Source organism: Oncorhynchus masou, chromosome 7 (genome assembly GCF_036934945.1).
Source record: "Oncorhynchus masou masou isolate Uvic2021 chromosome 7, UVic_Omas_1.1, whole genome shotgun sequence".
NCBI lineage: Eukaryota > Metazoa > Chordata > Actinopteri > Salmoniformes > Salmonidae > Oncorhynchus > Oncorhynchus masou.
In genome coordinates this window covers 4,112,464-4,130,941 of record NC_088218.1, presented here as the reverse complement: position 1 = coordinate 4,130,941, position 18,478 = coordinate 4,112,464, and the positions used below count along the sequence as shown (strand labels likewise).

General features: G+C 43.2%; 2 protein-coding genes across 2 annotated transcripts in view; both read right to left on the bottom strand.

The window, feature by feature from the left end:
* Positions 1-17,163, bottom strand: part of LOC135542892 (uncharacterized) — a 28,409-nt gene extending 11,246 nt beyond the window's left edge. The window contains exons 1-6 of the mRNA XM_064970041.1: positions 17,087-17,163; positions 9,483-9,705; positions 8,814-9,059; positions 8,343-8,558; positions 4,753-5,038; positions 2,240-2,376 (exon numbers count right to left, since the gene is read on the bottom strand). Of these exons, the coding sequence (XP_064826113.1) occupies positions 2,240-2,376; positions 4,753-5,038; positions 8,343-8,558; positions 8,814-9,059; positions 9,483-9,705; positions 17,087-17,163 (1,185 nt within the window). The remainder of the gene's footprint in view (positions 1-2,239; positions 2,377-4,752; positions 5,039-8,342; positions 8,559-8,813; positions 9,060-9,482; positions 9,706-17,086) is intronic.
* The window catches only part of LOC135543126 (pirin-like), a 208,767-nt gene that overhangs the window by 92,155 nt on the left and 98,134 nt on the right, over positions 1-18,478 (bottom strand). The gene's annotated exons all lie outside the window — the stretch shown is intronic.

The window sequence follows — 18,478 nt, the reverse complement described above, 5'->3', positions numbered from 1 at the left end:
GACCAAGATGTTGTCTATCAGTCAGTATCTCCCTAGGAGAGGTGGGGGTGGAGTCAGGAGCAGGAGAGCAAGATGTTGTCTATCTGTCAGTATCATCCTAGGAGAGGTGGGGGTGGAGTCAGGAGCAGGAGAGCAAGATGTTGTCTATCAGTATCTCCCGAGGAGAGGTGGGGGTGGAGTCAGGAGCAGGAGAGCAAGATGTTGTCTATCAGTATCTCCCTAGGAGAGGTGGGGGTGGAGTCAGGAGCAGGAGAGCAAGATGTTGTCTATCAGTATCTCCCGAGGAGAGGTGGGGGTGGAGTCAGGAGCAGGAGAGCAAGATGTTGTCTATCAGTCAGTATCTCCATAGGAGAGGTGGGGGTGGAGTCAGGAGCAGGAGACCAAGATGTTGTCTGTCAGTATCTCCCTAGGAGAGGTGGGGGTGGAGTCAGGAGCAGGAGACCAAGATGTTGTCTATCAGTCAGTATCTCCCTAGGAGAGGTGGGGGTGGAGTCAGGAGCAGGAGACCAAGATGTTGTCTGTCAGTATCTCCCTAGGAGAGGTGGGGGTGGAGTCAGGAGCAGGAGACCAAGATGTTGTCTGTCAGTATCTCCCTAGGAGAGGTGGGGGTAGAGTCAGGAGCAGGAGAGCAAGATGTTGTCTGTCAGTATCTCCCTAGGAGAGGTGGGTGTGGAGTCAGGAGCAGGAGAGCAAGATGTTGTCTATCAGTATCTCCCGAGGAGAGGTGGGGGTGGAGTCAGGAGCAGGAGAGCAAGATGTTGTCTGTCAGTATCTCCCTAGGAGAGGTGGGGGTGGAGTCAGGAGCAGGAGAGCAAGATGTTGTCAGTCAGTATCTCCCTAGGAGAGGTGGGGGTGGAGTCAGGAGCAGGAGACCAAGATGTTGTCTATCAGTCAGTATCTCCCTAGGAGAGGTGGGGGTGGAGTCAGGAGCAGGAGACCAAGATGTTGTCTATCAGTCAGTATCTCCCTAGGAGAGGTGGGGGTGGAGTCAGGAGCAGGAGACCAAGATGTTGTCTATCAGTCAGTATCTCCCTAGGAGAGGTTGGGGTGGAGTCAGGAGCAGGAGACCAAGATGTTGTCTATCTGTCAGTATCTCCCTAGGAGAGGTGGGGGTGGAGTCAGGAGCAGGAGACCAAGATGTTGTCTATCAGTCAGTATCTCCCGAGGAGAGGTGGGGGTGGAGTCAGGAGCAGGAGACCAAGATGTTGTCTATCTGTCAGTATCTCCCTAGGAGAGGTGGGGGTGGAGTCAGGAGCAGGAGACCAAGATGTTGTCTATCAGTCAGTATCTCCCTAGGAGAGGTGGGGGTGGAGTCAGGAGCAGGAGACCAAGATGTTGTCTATCTGTCAGTATCTCCCTAGGAGAGGTGGGTGTGGAGTCAGGAGCAGGAGACCAAGATGTTGTCTATCAGTCAGTATCTCCCTAGGAGAGGTGGGGGTGGAGTCAGGAGCGGGAGACCAAGATGTTGTCTATCTGTCAGTATCTCCCTAGGAGAGGTGGGGGTGGAGTCAGGAGCGGGAGACCAAGATGTTGTCTGTCAGTATCTCTCTAGGAGAGGTGGGGGTGGAGTCGAAAACGGAGGAACACACTCCTCTGACTAAACTAACGTGCTGGAAAAACAGTCCTGTGAAATGAACCTGCTTAACAGAGAAAAACCCAACCCAAGCCAACCCAAGCCTACCCAACCCAACCCAAGCCAACCCAAGCCAACCCAACCCAAGCCAACCCAACCCAACCCAACGACAGTAACACAAACAATCTTGCACAAAACTTAGCTGGTAGGGAGATTAAATACCCCACTGATGAGCCTAAACTAGACACAGGTGAACACAAGACAGACAACCTAGAGGGTAGGGTGAGATTAAATACCCCACTGATGAGCCTAAACTAGACACAGGTGAACACAAGACAGACAAAACCAAACGAAGAAGAAAAAGGGATCGGTGGCAGCTAGTAGGCCGGCGACGACCACCGCCGAGCGCCTCCCGAACAAGGGGAGGAGCCACCTTCGGTGGAAGGAGTGACAGTATCATGCACGGTTCACAGATCATAGGGTCTTACAGGAGGCATGTATAGGTCTAAAAAAAGCTATTTTCACCATGGTTTTCAAAACAATGGTTTGTGCTACAAATGTAAAAGCATATTAAAACCTCCTTGATTCTCCCAATTAAGTTTCTATGTGATAATTCCCGAACTAACAAGTTTCCACTTCGGGCCATAGATCTAAACAGAAACAAACCTGTAAGTGTTTGCGCATCACCCAGGTCACATGACTGGCTCCTTGCTGCAGAGCGATGGAGATGACGTGAGCGCTGGTCAGGCCTCCACCAACCACCACCACCCTCTGGCCAGGCTCACACACCACATAGGGACCTGCTGGATGGAGACAGAGTTAGTGACACCACAGAGACCTGCTGGATGGAGAGAGAGTTAGTGACACCGCATAGAGACCTGCTGGATGGAGACAGATGTTAGTGACACCACAGAGACCTGCTGGATGGAGAGAGAGTTAGTGACACCACAGAGAGACCTGCTGGATGGAGAGAGAGTTAGTGACACCACATAGAGACCTGCTGGATGGAGACAGGGTTAGTGACACCACAGAGACCTGCTGGATGGAGAGAGAGTTAGTGACACCGCATAGAGACCTGCTGGATGGAGACAGATGTTAGTGACACCACATGGGGACCTGCTGGATGGAGACAGATTTAGTGACATCACATAGAGACCTGCTGAATGGAGACAGAGTTAGTGACACCATGCTGGATGGAGAGAGAGTTAGTGACACCACATAGGGACCTGCTGGATGGAGAGAGAGTTAGTGACACCACATAGGGACCTGCTGGATGGAGACAGAGTTAGTGACACCACATAGGGAACTGCTGAATGGAGACAGAGTTAGTGACACCACATAGGGACCTGCTGGATGGAGACAGAGTTAGTGACACCATGCTGGATGGAGACAGAGTTAGTGACACCACATAGAGACCTGCTGAATGGAGACAGAGTTAGTGACACCACATAGAGACCTGCTGAATGGAGACAGAGTTAGTGACACCACATAGAGACCTGCTGAATGGAGACAGAGTTAGTGACACCATGCTGAATGGAGACAGAGTTAGTGACACCACATAGGGAACTGCTGAATGGAGACAGAGTTAGTGACACCACATAGAGACCTGCTGAATGGAGACAGAGTTAGTGACACCACATAGAGACCTGCTGAATGGAGACAGAGTTAGTGACACCACATAGAGACCTGCTGAATGGAGACAGAGTTAGTGACACCATGCTGAATGGAGACAGAGTTAGTGACACCACATAGAGACCTGCTGAATGGAGACACCACACTGAGTTAGTGACACCACAGAGGGAACTGCTGAATGGAGAGAGAGTTAGTGACACCACACTGACTCTTAACAGGAACAGAATGTCCTACACAAATAAGTACTACGTAAATAAGTTAATTTCTACATTTGATAACTCAAACAGATGCCCAGTCATTGTGATATTACAGTATTGCAGCCTTTGGCTTGACAGCATGTCATGTCACCTCAACACCAGGAGAGGGCGTTATAGCACAGTGTCATGTCACCTCAACACCAAGAGAGAGCTATATAGTACAGTGTCATGTCACCGCAACACCAGGAGAGGGCGGTATAGTACAATGTCATGTCACCAGAGAGGGCGGTATAGTACAGTGTCATGTCACCTCAACACCAGGAGAGGGCGGTATAGTACAGTGTCATGTCACCTCAACACCAGAGAGGGCGGTATAGTACAGTGTCATGTCACCTCAACACCAGAGAGGGCGGTATAGTACAGTGTCATGTCACCTCAACACCAGGTGAGGGTGTTATAGTACAGTGTCCAATGTCACCTCAACACCAGGAGAGGGCGTTATAGTACAGTGTCATGTCATGTCACCTCAACACCAGGAGAGGGCGGTATAGTACAGTGTCATGTCACCTCAACACCAGGAGAGGGCGTTATAGTACAGTGTCATGTCACCTCAACACCAGGAGAGGGCGTTAAAGTACAGTGTCATGTCACCTCAACACCAGGAGAGGGCGTTATAGTACAGTGTCATGTCACCTAAACACCAGGAGAGGGCGGTATAGTACAGTGTCATGTCACCAACACCAGGAGAGGGCGGTATAGTACAGTGTCATGTCACCTCAACACCAGGAGAGGGCTATATAGTACAGTGTCATGTCATGTCACCTCAACACCAGGAGAGGGCGGTATAGTACAGTGTCATGTCACCTCAACACCAGGAGAGGGCGTTATAGCAGTGTCATGTCACCTCAACACCAGGAGAGGGCGTTATAGTACAGTGTCATGTCACCTCAACACCAGGAGAGGGCCTTATAGTACAGTGTCATGTCACCTCAACACCAGGAGAGGGCGTTATAGTACAGTGTCATGTCACCTCAACACCAGGAGAGGGCGTTATAGTACAGTGTCATGTCACCTCAACACCAGGAGAGGGCAGTATAGTACAGTGTCATGTCACCTCAACACCAGGAGAGGGCGTTATAGTACAGTGTCATGTCATGTCACCTAAACACCAGGAGAGGGCGGTATAGTACAGTGTCATGTCACCTCAACACCAGGAGAGGGCGGTATAGTACAGTGTCATGTGGAGACATATGGTCCATCTATACAGATAGCTATCAATAGCAGAGGATTCTCATCTCAACCGACCTGATGAGAGAGAAGAAGAACTCTCTTCCTGTTCCTGGTTCTGGCTTCTTGGTTCCTGTTGCCGTGTTGACCGTGAGTGGTGGTGCATGAGCTGCACGGTGTGCTGCAGGCGTTCCTCAGGGTAGCTCTCCGCTATGGACGACACCCAGAAAGGAATGTTGGCCATCTGGGCACGGGTCGGACCGGTCGCCATGACTACGCGCCTAGCCTCGAGGACGTCCCCGTTCTGAAGGAATACCCTGAATGATGTCACAATTCCTTCGGACATGACAGGGGTCAGTCTGTCCACTGTGCCCTTTGTCAGAACACTGTCCAGGCCATATTTGTCCACCTGGATAGAGTATTGTTGTTGTATAGTTATTTTGTTCTGGGTGATTTGAGTTGATGGCTGATAGATTACATGCACACACATGTTACATTATATATCACAAGTTCATAGATTTTAACGAACAACTACAGTGGCAAGAAAAAGTATATGAACCCTTTGGAATTACAGTTGAAGTCAGAAGTTTACATACACCTTAGCCAAATACATTTAAACTCAGTTTTTCATAATTCCTGACATTTAATCCTCGTGAAAATTCCAGTCTTAGGTCAGTTAGGATCACCACTTCAAGAATGTGAACTGTCCGAATAATCATAGAGAGAATGATTTATTTCAGCTTTTATTTCTTTCATCACATTCCCAGTGGTTCAGAAGTTTACATGCACTCAATTAGTATTTGGTAGCATTGCCTTATATTTCTTGGGTCAAACGTTTTGGGTAGCCTTCCACAAACTTCCCACAATAAGTTGGGGGAACTTTGGCCCATTCCTCCTGACAGAGCTGGTGTAACGGAGTCAGGTTTGTAGGCCTCCTTGCTCGCACACGCTTTACCAGTTCTGCCTACAAATTTTCTATAGGATTGAGGTCAGGGCTTTGTGATGGCCACTCCAATACCTTGACTTTGTGCTCCTTAAGCCATTTTGCCACAACTTTGGAAGTATGCTTGGGGTCATTGTCCATTTGGAAGACCCATTTGCGACCAAGCTTTGACTTCCTGACTGATGTCTTGAGATGTTGCTTCAATATATCCACAACATTTTCGGTCCTCGTGATGCCATCTATTTTGTGAAGTGCACCAGTCCCTCCTGCAGCAAAGCACCCCACAACATGATGCTGACACCCCCGTGCTTCACGGTTGGGATGGTGTTCTTCGGCTTGCAAGCCTCCTTTTCCTCCAAACATAATGGTCATTATGAACAAACGGTTCTATTTTTGTTTCATCAGACCAGAGGACATTTCTCCAAAAAGTATGATCTTTGTCCCCATGTGCAGTTTCAAACCGTAGTCTGCCTTTTTATGACCGTTTTGGAGCAGTGGCTTCTTCCTTGCTGAGCGGCCTTTCAGGTTATGTCGATATAGGACTAGTTGTACTGTGGCTATAGACACTTTTGTACCCGTTTCCTCCAGCATCTTCACAAGGTCCTTTGCTGTTGTTCTGGGATTGATATGCACTTTTCACAACAAAGTGTGTTCATCTCTAGGAGACAGAACACGTCTCCTTCCTGAGCGGTATGACGGCTGCGTGGTCCCATGGTCTTTATACTTGCAAACTATTGTTTGTATAGATGAACGTGGTACCTTTACGCATTTGGAAATTGCTCCCAAGGATGAACCAGACTCTACTATTTTTTTTCTGAGGTCTTGGCTGATTTTTTTTGATTTTCCCATGATGTCAAGCAAAGAGGCACTGAGTTTGAAGGTAGGCCTTGAAATACATCCACAGGTACACCTCCAATTTACTCAAACTTCTGACCCACTGGAATTGTGAGACAGTGAATTATAAGTTAAATAATCTGTCTGTAAACAATTGTTGGAAAAATGATCTGTTTCATGCACAAAGTAGATGTCCTAAACGATTTGCCAAAACTATAGTTTGTTAACAAGACATTTGTGGAGTGGTTGAAAAACAAGTTAATGAGTCCAACCTAAGTGTATGTAATCTTATGACTTCAACTGTACCTGGATTTCTGCATATATTGGTCATCAAATTTGATCTAATCTTCATCTAAGTCACAACAATAGACAAACATAGTGTGCTTAAACTAATAACACACAAATTATTGTATTTATCTTGTCTATATTGAATACATAATTTAAACATTCACAGTGTAGGTTGGAAAACGCTAGGTTAAAACATTTTACGGCTAGGGGTTCCGCTAGCGGAATGTTTCGACAACATCCGGTGAAATGGCAGAGCGTGAAATTTTTAAAAATTATTCAAAATATTTAACTTTCATACATTCACAAGTCCAACACACCAAATTAAAGCTTAACCTCTTGCTATTTTAGCCACTGTGTCAAATTTCAAAAAGGCTTTGCAGCGAAAGCAAACCATGCTATTATCTGAGGACAGCACCCCATCAAACAAACACAGACAATCATATTTCATCCCGCCAGGCTATGAAACAAAACTCAGAAATAACAATATAATTAATGCCTTACCTTTGAAGATCTTGTTCTGTTGGCACTCCAATATGTCCCATAAACATCATAAATGGTCCTTTTGTTCGATTAATTCTGTCGTTATATTTCCAAAATGTCCATTGATTAAAAAAAACACTGGTTCCAACTTGCACAACATGACTACAAAATATTTAATAAATGACCTGTAATCTTGATCCAAACATTTCAAACAACTTTCCTAATACAGCTTCAGGTATTTTTTACGTAAATAATCAATAAAATTTAATACGAGATAAACTGTGTTCAATAGCGGATAAAAACAATGTGGAGCAAGCTTTTAGGTCGCGGGCCCCAACCACAACAGTACACTAGACTCCACCCTCATTCTGAACAGCCCAACTTCTTCATTACTCAAAGGAAAAACATCAACCAATTTCTAAAGACTGTTGACATCCAGTGGAAGCGATAGGTACTGCAAGCAAGTGCCTTAGACCGTTGTGCAGGTCTGATCCTCAACTACAGAAAACATTTGGTTGAGGTTATTGCTGCCAAAGGAGGGTCAACCAGTTATTAAATCCAAGGGTTTACATACTTTTCCCACGCTGCACTGTGACTGTTCACACGATGTGTTCAGTAAAGACTTGAAAACGTATCATTGTGTGTGTTTATTAGTTTAAGCAGACTGTGTTTGTCTGTTGTTGTGACCTAGATGAAGATCAGATCACATTTTATGACCAATTTATCCAGAAATCCAGGTATTTCCAAAGGGTTCACATACTTTTTCTTGCAGCTGTACATAAACCCTACAATATAGCAAGCATTCACTGTAAAACTCACATTCACTATCATTAGTAGTCATCAAGTGTATTAGTGCAGGTCTGGAACAAAAGCCTGCAACCCCAGTAGCTCTCCAGCAGGAGGGTTAGTTGACCACTCCCAGGTAAGTCCTACTTGTGTCACACAGAGAAGCATCACTGTTATTGCACAATTTTGTGTAGTGGAGGGACTCACATAGTATGTTTAGTATGGTGCAGGGTTGGGGTCAATTCCATTTCAATTCCAATTGGAAGTTCAGTTTACTTCCTGAATTGACTGAACAGAAATGGAATTCACCCCAGTCATGGTATGGTGCCTTTTCACTTCAACTCAACTCAAGCCACGGCCAGCGTGCATCTCCATCTCCGACCTGCTGCATGAAGAAGTCCACACTGAGCCTGGTGCCTGGCAGGCTAAAGTACAGGCTCTTCTGTAGGCCTCTGCTGCTGCTCAGTCTCCTCCTGTCCTTCTTGCCCAAACGCATGTCGTTGAAGAAGGCGTTCTCATCCAGAATGAAGGTGTGGTCAGGGAGGCAGTGGAGCTCCGCTGTCCGATCCTCCTCCAGAACAAACTCCTGCAAAGCCCTCTGGGAGGAACCAAGACAAAGGGATTATAGGCAAAAACAAGTACCCTGCCTGAATTGATTGGATTGAAAACTGAAGTGACCTCAACTCACATTGTCCAGAAGGAACCATCCATTCAACCCTACAGCTGGGACCATCAACCTTGTTGAGTGTGTGTGTGTCTGGGTGCACCAGGGTGTGTGAGCGAAGGTGAGGGATGTAGCTTATTGAGTGGGTCTGTGTGCACCAGGGTGTGTGAGCGAAGGTGAGGGATGTACCTTATTGAGTGGGTCTGTGTGCACCAGGGTGTGTGAGCGAAGGTGAGGGATGTTGAGTGCTCTGAACTGGCTCTCCCACAGCGAGGTCCATGCTCCGTATGAGTCCACCACTCTGAAGGCCAGCGGAGGGCAGGATGAAACTGACTCTGGGTCTGGAGCGGCCTGCTCCTCGGCTCGGCTGTCTGCTGTCCTGGGAGATATTACACACCTGTCAACCAGACAGCATCGCCAGCAGAATGGTGTGAACTGGAGAGACTCAAATACAGTCTATACAGTCAAATTAAGCCTACACCTTCAACCTCGACTAAAAACCACTTTCAATGGAGATTTTCTTTTTAGTCTAGAGACTGGACCTGGGCCCGGCTTGGAGTGGCCTGCTCCTCAGCTGGCTGTTGTCATGGGGATGGGGAGAGATTAGAGACCTGTCAAACAGAGAGCACCAACAGCATGCTGTACACTATATGTGTAGGGAGATTCGAGAGGAATGTCTCTCCTAACTGAAATCAAGAAAGGCCAAAATGTGAGGAAAAACATCGGTCTACTTCCTGGGATGTTTTCCTGGACCCAGATCACGCCGACGTCGAGCCCCTGACTAAAACGCCGTTTTAATAAACATTCACTCTTTAGTCTGGGAACAGGCTTCATCTGGGCCCTTTATGAAAAGCCCACGTAAAAACATTGAGCTGCAGTGTAGTTGTCCTCACGGGAAGCTCCTCCTCTCCTGCTCTTAGAGCGGCTGGTCTTGGCCCTGCCCTGGCTGAGCTGGATCCCCTGGAGGATGTCTGTGTTGGGGGGAGGTGGGGACAGGGCCTGGTCTGGACAGGACAGCAGGGTGGCCAGGGTCAGGGCCTGGGGTCCTCCACCTATTATTAGGACGTCCAACATCACACAGCTGGCATGAGACAAACACGAGCACAGAAGAAAAAAAAAGTTACAAAATATAAATCAAATTTTAAAAAAACAACATTCTAGTCCTTGGTAAACAACAGGTGTAGACTAACAGTGAAATGCTTCCTGAAGGTCCTTCCCAACCATACGGAGAAACAGAAAGAGAAATAACAGAAAGATAATAACACAAGGAATAAACCCCCAATGAGAAACAATAACTTGGCTGTATACACAGAGTACCAGTACTGAGTCAATGATAACTTGGCTGTATACACAGAGTACCAGTACTGAGTCAATGATAACTTGGCTGTATACACAGAGTACCAGTACTGAGTCAATGATAACTTGGCTGTTTACACTGGGTACCAGTACTGAGTCAATGATAACTTGGCTGTATACACAGAGTACCAGTACTGAGTCAATGATAACTTGGCTGTTTACACAGTGTACCAGTACTGAGTCAATGATAACTTGGCTATATAGACAGAGTATCAGTACTGAGTCAATGATAACTTGGCTGTATACACAGAGTATCAGTACTGAGTCAATGATAACCTGGCTGTTTACACAGAGTATCAGTACTGAGTCAATGATAACTTGGCTGTATACACAGAGTACCAGTTCTGAGTCAATGATAACTTGGCTGTTTACACTGGGTACCAGTACTGAGTCAATGATAACTTGGCTGTTTACACTGGGTACCAGTACTGAGTCAATGATAACTTGGCTGTATACAGAGTACCAGTACTGAGTCAATGATAACTTGGCTGTATACACAGAGTACCAGTACTGAGTCAATGATAACTTGGCTGTTTACACAGAGTACCAGTACTGAGTCAATGATAACTTGGCTATATAGACAGAGTACCAGTACTGAGTCAATGATAACTTGGCTGTATACACAGAGTACCAGTACTGAGTCAATGATAACTTGGCTGTATACACAGATTATCAGTACTGAGTCAATGATAACTTGGCTGTATACACAGATTATCAGTACTGAGTCAATGATAACTTGGCTGTTTACACTGGGTACCAGTACTGAGTCAATGATAACTTGGCTATATAGACAGAGTATCAGTACTGAGTCAATGATAACTTGGCTATATACACAGAATACCAGTACGAGTCCATGTGCACAGGTACAAGGTAATTGAGGTAGATATGTACATATAGGTAGGGATACAGTGACTAGTCAACAGGATAGATAATAAACAGTAACAACAGTATACTGTAGGTAGGGGTAACAGGATAGATAGTAAACAGTAGCAGCAGTGATGAGTCTAAAGAGTTAGTGTGAAGAGAGTCATTGCAGATAGTCCAGGTAGCTATTTGGTTAACACTTTAACAAACTACTATTTTTAACTAACTGTCTTATGGCTTGGGAATAGAGACTGTTCATATAACACACACATATGCACACACACACACACACACACACAATGTCAATCTCTAACTCTCCACTGCAAAGTACTACCCAGCAAAACAGTGAGTGATTTTGAGACCACTAAGCCTTCCAGAAGGATCTCTACCCTACAGGAATGTGTGGCAGTTTAAGATTTCATGCCAACACTACAAGCCTACTGCTTCAGAAATATTTTCACTTACCATAGGCTAGTTAGTCATTTAGCTACCTAAAAAGTACCAAGACCAAGTAAACGCATAACAGTACCTCGTTGAACTTTCAGTATCTGTCAACTCAGTTTGTCAAACACAAAAACAAAACACAAAACACAGTACCTTATTAAGATTCCAGTATCTGTCAATTCAGTTGGTCAAAATACGCAAAGCCTCCAACAGTCACAGTGTGTCAACATAAAACAGTCAACATATACTAAGGCTGAGAACAACGAATACTAAGGCTGAAAACAATGAATACTAAGGCTGAAAACAACGAATACTAAGGCTGAAAACAATGAATACTAAGGCTGAAAACAATGAATACTAAGGCTGAAAACAATGAATACTAAGGCTGAAAACAATGAATACTAAGGCTGAAAACAATGAATACTAAGGCTGAAAACAACGAATACTAAGGCTGAAAACAACGAATACTAAGGCTGAAATCAATGAATACTAAGGCTGAAAACAATGAATACTAAGGCTGAAAACAATGAATACTAAGGCTGAAAACAACATATACTATGGCTGAAAACAATGAATACTAAGGCTGAAAACAACAAATACTAAGGCTGAAAACAATGAATACTAAGGCTGAAAACAATGAATACTAAGGCTGAAAACTAAGGCTGAAAACAATGAATACTAAGGCTGAAAACAATGAATACTAAGGCTGAAAACAATGAATACTAAGGCTGAAAACAATGAATACTAAGGCTGAAAACAATGAATACTAAGGCTGAAAACAATGAATACTAAGGCTGAAAACAATGAATACTAAGGCTGAAAACAATGAATACTAAGGCTGAAAACAACGAATACTAAGGCTGAAAACAAAAACAACGAATACTAAGGCTGAAATCAATGAATACTAAGGCTGAAAACAACGAATACTAAGGCTGAAAACAATGAATACTAAGGCTGAAAACAATGAATACTAAGGCTGAAAACAATGAATACTAAGGCTGAAAACAATGAATACTAAGGCTGAAAACAATGAATACTAAGGCTGAAAACAATGAATACTAAGGCTGAAAACAACGAATACTAAGGCTGAAAACAATGAATACTAAGGCTGAAAACAATGAATACTAATACTACTAAGGCTGAAAACAATGAATACTAAGGCTGAAAACAATGAATACTAAGGCTGAAAACAATGAATACTAAGGCTGAAAACAACGAATACTAAGGCTGAAAACAATGAATACTAAGGCTGAAAACAACATATACTATGGCTGAAAACAATGAATACTAAGGCTGAAAACAACGAATACTAAGGCTGAAAACAATGAATACTAAGGCTGAAAACAATGAATACTAAGGCTGAAAACAACATATACTATGGCTGAAAACAATGAATACTAAGGCTGAAAACAATGAATACTAAGGCTGAAAACAACGAATACTAAGGCTGAAAACAACGAATACTAAGGCTGAAAACAACGAATACTAAGGCTGAAAACAATGAATACTAAGGCTGAAAACAATGAATACTAAGGCTGAAAACAATGAATACTAAGGCTGAAAACAATTAAGGCTGAAAACAACATATACTAAGGCTGAAAACAACGAATACTAAGGCTGAAAACAATGAATACTAAGGCTGAAAACAACGAATACTAAGGCTGAAATCAATGAATACTAAGGCTGAAAACAATTAAGGCTGAAAACAACGAATACTAAGGCTGAAAACAATGAATACTAAGGCTGAAAACAACGAATACTAAGGCTGAAAACAACGAATACTAAGGCTGAAAACAACGAATACTAAGGCTGAAAACAACGAATACTAAGGCTGAAATCAATGAATACTAAGGCTGAAAACAATTAAGGCTGAAAACAACGAATACTAAGGCTGAAAACAATGAATACTAAGGCTGAAAACAACGAATACTAAGGCTGAAAACAATGAATACTAAGGCTGAAAACAACGAATACTAAGGCTGAAAACAATGAATACTAAGGCTGAAAACAATGAATACTAAGGCTGAAAACAACGAATACTAAGGCTGAAAACAATGAATACTAAGGCTGAAAACAATGAATACTAAGGCTGAAAACAACGAATACTAAGGCTGAAAACAATGAATACTAAGGCTGAAAACAACGAATACTAAGGCTGAAAACAACGAATACTAAGGCTGAAAACAACGAATACTAAGGCTGAAAACAACGAATACTAAGGCTGAAAACAATGAATACTAAGGCTGAAAACAATGAATACTAAGGCTGAAAACAACGAATACTATGGCTGAAAACAATGAATACTAAGGCTGAAAACAACATATACTAAGGCTGAAAACAACTAAAGATGAAAATGGTGGTAGCCAGCCCACAGCTGGTCAGGGCTGTAACCCTATCTAACCCAGGCATCTATAGACACAGTTGAGTGTCATTGGCTACCAGGAGGGCTCTCAAAATAGCCTTGCAGTAAGAAAGGGGGGGGGTGCTCTGAACTCTCTCGCACTCTCACAGCTTATTACCACTGTTATCTAAACTGACTTGATACTGTCCACCAATGGTGCTCCCTGAACCTATGACATCATAGGATTGATATTGGAAAAATTATAACAGCACTTTAGTCATTTTTTAGACCACTAGAACCAGCAACCTTCTGGCTATTAGTCCTTCACTCTAACCTCTAGGCTACCTACCAATTGCACTATAGAGATGTCCTATAAATGTGATAAATGTGTAAACACACAACCTGGTCTCAGAGCATTTCATATTATTCTTTACGTAAGTCCGAGACATTCCATTTAGCATGATATTTTACGTTTCGTATGGTATGTATTATTTTGTGGATGTCCAGCACCCATTTTGTATGATATGTGACGCATTACAACTTGTATGACATGTTATGAATTTGCTAAAAGTATAATATGTTACAAATTCCAATTTGTTGTGACTAATGTTTGCTAGGTGGCTAATGTTAGCTAGGTTAGGGGTTAGGGATAAGGTTAGGGGGAAAGGATAGCGAAAAGCATTATGGTTAGGGTAAGGGTTAGAATGCTAAGCAGTTGAAAAATAGCAAAAAAGTACTTGAAAAGTTCCTTATTGGCTAAAATGCTGAAGTTGTCTGTAACTATATTCAAACACGCAACCTTTGGGTTGCTCGACATTCTCGTTATAAAAAACGACCCATCCACCCCGACTGACCACCCTCCTTTTGTTTTTGCCTTAAGTAACCTTCTGTTGTAAGTAACTATACCAAACGTAACATATCATACTAATTTGAGTGTCCCAGATTTAGCTTGACTATGTTACACCTCACAAGTCCTCAACTGGCAGCTTCATTAAATAGTACCCGTACAACACCAGTCTCAAAGTCAACAGTGAAGAGGCAAATCCGGGATGCTGGCCTTCTAGGCAGAGTTGCAAATAAAAAGCCATATCTCAGACTGGCCAATAAAAATAAAAGATTAAGTTGGGCAAAGAACACAGACACTGGACAGAGGAACTCTGCCTAGAAGGTCAGCATCCCAGAGTCGCCTCTTCACTGTTGACGTTGAGACTAGTGTTTTGCGGGCACTATTAAATGAAGCTGCCAGTTGAGGACTTGTGAGGGGTCTGTTTCTCAAACTAGACACTAATGTACTTGTCCTCTTGCTCAGTTGGGGACCAGGGCCTCCTAATCCTCCTTCTATTCTGGTTAGAGCCAGTTTGCGCTGTTCTGTGAAGGGAGTAGTACACAGTGTTGTACGAGATCTTCAGTTTCTTGGAAATTTCTCACATGGAATAGCCTTAATTTCTCAGAGCAAGAATAGACTGAAGAGTTTCAAAGGAAAGTGCTTTGTTTCTGGCCATTTTGAGCATGTAATCGAACCCACAAATGCTGATGCTCCAGATACTCAACTAGTCTAAAGAAGGACAGTTATATTGCTTCTTTAATCAGCACCACAGATTTCAGCTGTGCTAACATAATGGCCAAAGGGTTTTCTAATGATCAATCAGCCTTTTAAAATGATAAACTTGGATTAGCTAACAACGTGCCATTGGAACACAGGAGGGATGGTTGCTGATAATGGGCCTCTGTACACCTATGTAGATATTCCATTAAAATTTTTTTTTTTTAAATTCGGCCGTTTCCACCTACAATAGTATTTTACAACATTAACAATGTCCACACTGTATTTCTGATCAATTTGATGTTATTTTAATGAACAATACATTTGCTTTATTTTATAAATCTAGAACATTTCTAAGTGATCCCAAACTGTTGAACAGTAGTGTAAGTATCTTACACAGACCGTGAACAGTCAACATGGTCAAGTTAATTTGGGAGAACCTCATATTTTCAGTTGACTTCACAGAGGAAGTTGAGATTGTGATGTGATTTCCTGTCTACAGGGTCATCATCTCAGTTCCCCTCGATGTTCCCCTTTCTAGGCTTTCCCATGGAGGTGAAGGACCATGTCTCTGTATGGTGTTAGTGAGGCAGTGTGTCATTGTGTGTGTATGTGCGCGCGTGTGTGTTCACTCACCTGTATGCATAAACCTTTCATTGTTTAAATCAACATCCCTAATCTTCACTTCTGTACTTAAATTCAGCCACCACCTGTACCTTCAATGATCTAGAACTTCAAATGCTTCTGCTTTTTTTAAATCCCACTTCTGGAAATAACAACAACGCACTCTACTTTCAAACAGTCAACTCTAATCGAGCATCATGTCAAAAGAGGTTGAGGAAGCCCGGTCAAACAAAAACATGTGGTCTTTCATGGGTTCACTTTAACAGCCATCTCTATTGTGATGTACAGTTGAAGTCTGAAGTTTACCTACAGTAACGTTCTTCGAAATGAGCGGACCAAGGCGCAGCGTGGATTGAGTTCCACATCTTTTTAATACAAAGTGAAACTAGAAACAAAAACAAGAAAACTACAAAGACCGTGACGACGTAGTGGCCAAACACACTAACACAAACAATATCCCACAACCCAGGTGGGAAAAATGGAGAACTTAAGTATGATCCCCAATTAGAGACAACGATAATCAGCTGCCTCTACTTGGGAACCATACCAAGCTCACCAACATGGAAATAGGAAAAACTAGAACACCCCCCAAGTCACGCCCTGACCTACAACACTATAGAGAACCAAGGGCTCTCTATGGTCAGGGTGTGACACATACACCTTAGCCAAATAGGTTTCAACTCAGTTTTTCACAATTCCTGAAATTAAATCTAGTAAAAATTCCCTGTCTTAGGTCAGTTAGGATCATCACTTTATTTTAAGAATGTGAAATGTCTGAATAATAGTAGAGAGAATGATTTATTCCAGCTTTTATTTATTTCATCACATTCCCAGTGGGTCAGGAGTTTACATACACTCAATTAGTATTTGGTAGCATTGCCTTTAAATTGTTAACTTGGGTCAAATGTTTTGGGTAGCCTTCCACAATAAGTTGGGGGAATTTTGGCCCATTCCTTCTGACAGAGCTGGTGTAACGGAGTCAGGTTTGTAGGCCTACTTGCTCGCACGCGCTTTTTCAGTTCTGCCCACAAATTTTCTCTGGGATTGAGGTCAGGGCTTTGTGATGGCCATTCCAATACCTTGACTTTGTTGTCATTAAGCCATTTGGCCACAACTTTGGAAGTATGCTTGGGGTCATTGTCCATTTGGAAGACCCATTTGCGACCAAGCTTTGACTTCCTGACTGATGTCTTGAGATGTTGCTTCAATATACTCACATAATGTTCCTCCCTCATGATTCCATCTATTTTGTGAAGTGCACCTGGCCCTCCTGCAGCAAAGCACCCCCACAACATGATGCTGCCACCCTCGTTCTTCACTTTTGGGATGGTGTTCTTCGGCTTTCCTCCAAACATAACGATGGTCATTATGGCCAAACAGTTCTATTTTTGTTTCATCAGACCAGAGGACATTTCGCCAAAAAGTACGGTCTTTGCAGTGGCAAACCGTAGTCTGGCTTTTTTTATGGCGGTTTTGGAGCAGTGGCTTCTTCCTTGCTGAGCGGCCTTTCAGGTTACGTCGATATAGGACTCATTTTACTGTGGCTATAGATACTTTTGTACCTGTTTCCTCCAGCATCTTCATAAGGTCCTTTGCTGTTGTTCTGGGATTGATTTGCACTTTTCGCACCAAGGTGCATTCATCTCTAGGAGACAGAACGCGTTTCCTTCCTGAGCGGTATGACGGCTGCGTGGTCCCATGGTGTTTATACTTGCGTACTATTGTTTGTGCAGATAAACACGGTACCTTCAGGCGTTTGGAAATTGCTCCCAAGGATGAACCAGACTTGTGGAGGTCTACAATTTTTTTTCTGAGGTCTTGGCTGATTTCTTTTGATTTTCCCATGATATCAAGCAAAGAGGCACTGAGTTTGAAGGTAGACCTTGAAATACATCCACAGGTACACCTCCAACTGACTCAAATTATGTCAGTTAGCCTATCAGAAGCTTCTAAAGTCATGACATAATTTTCATGAATTTTCCAATCCGTTTAAAGGCACAGTCAACTTTGTGTATGTAAACTTCTGACCCACTGGAATTGTGATACAGTGAATTATAAGTATGTAAGTATGTATATAAGTATGTCTGTATGTTAACAATTGTTGGAAAAATTACTTCTTATGCACAAAGTAGATGTCCTAACCAATTTGCCAAAACTATACATTTGTTAACAAGAAATGTGTGTAGTGGTTGAAAAACGAGTTTTATTGACTCCAACTTAAGTGTATGTAAACTTCCGATTTCAATTGTTTGTAGTGAGTCATTTCTTCCTATCGCAACAGAGAGATAGCCTGCTTCCCGGTCTGTGTGTGCTGTCTTGCCAAACAATGACCATATGACTTGGGCCTGACGGCACACTGTGATCAGGGACCAGGCTAACAAGGAGCTACCGAAGTCACAGATCTGTGTGTGGTGATGACGTTAATGCCATGTGATACCTGGAAAGCCAACATTTTCAACACAGGCAGGAGTTTAATGAGTGGATAGCTAGTACACAAACAGACTGTGAATTGTCCATTTAACACTCAAACAGCTGTGTTCTTGTAATCTATTGTTTTTCCATTTTAAAACTCATGACCAGTTCCTCGTTCTGCAGAAGATCCTCTTTTGGCAAAATAATAGTCCCTCTTGAGTGCGTGTACCTACTTCCTCTCTGGCTGCTCGGTTCACATGATGCAGAAGT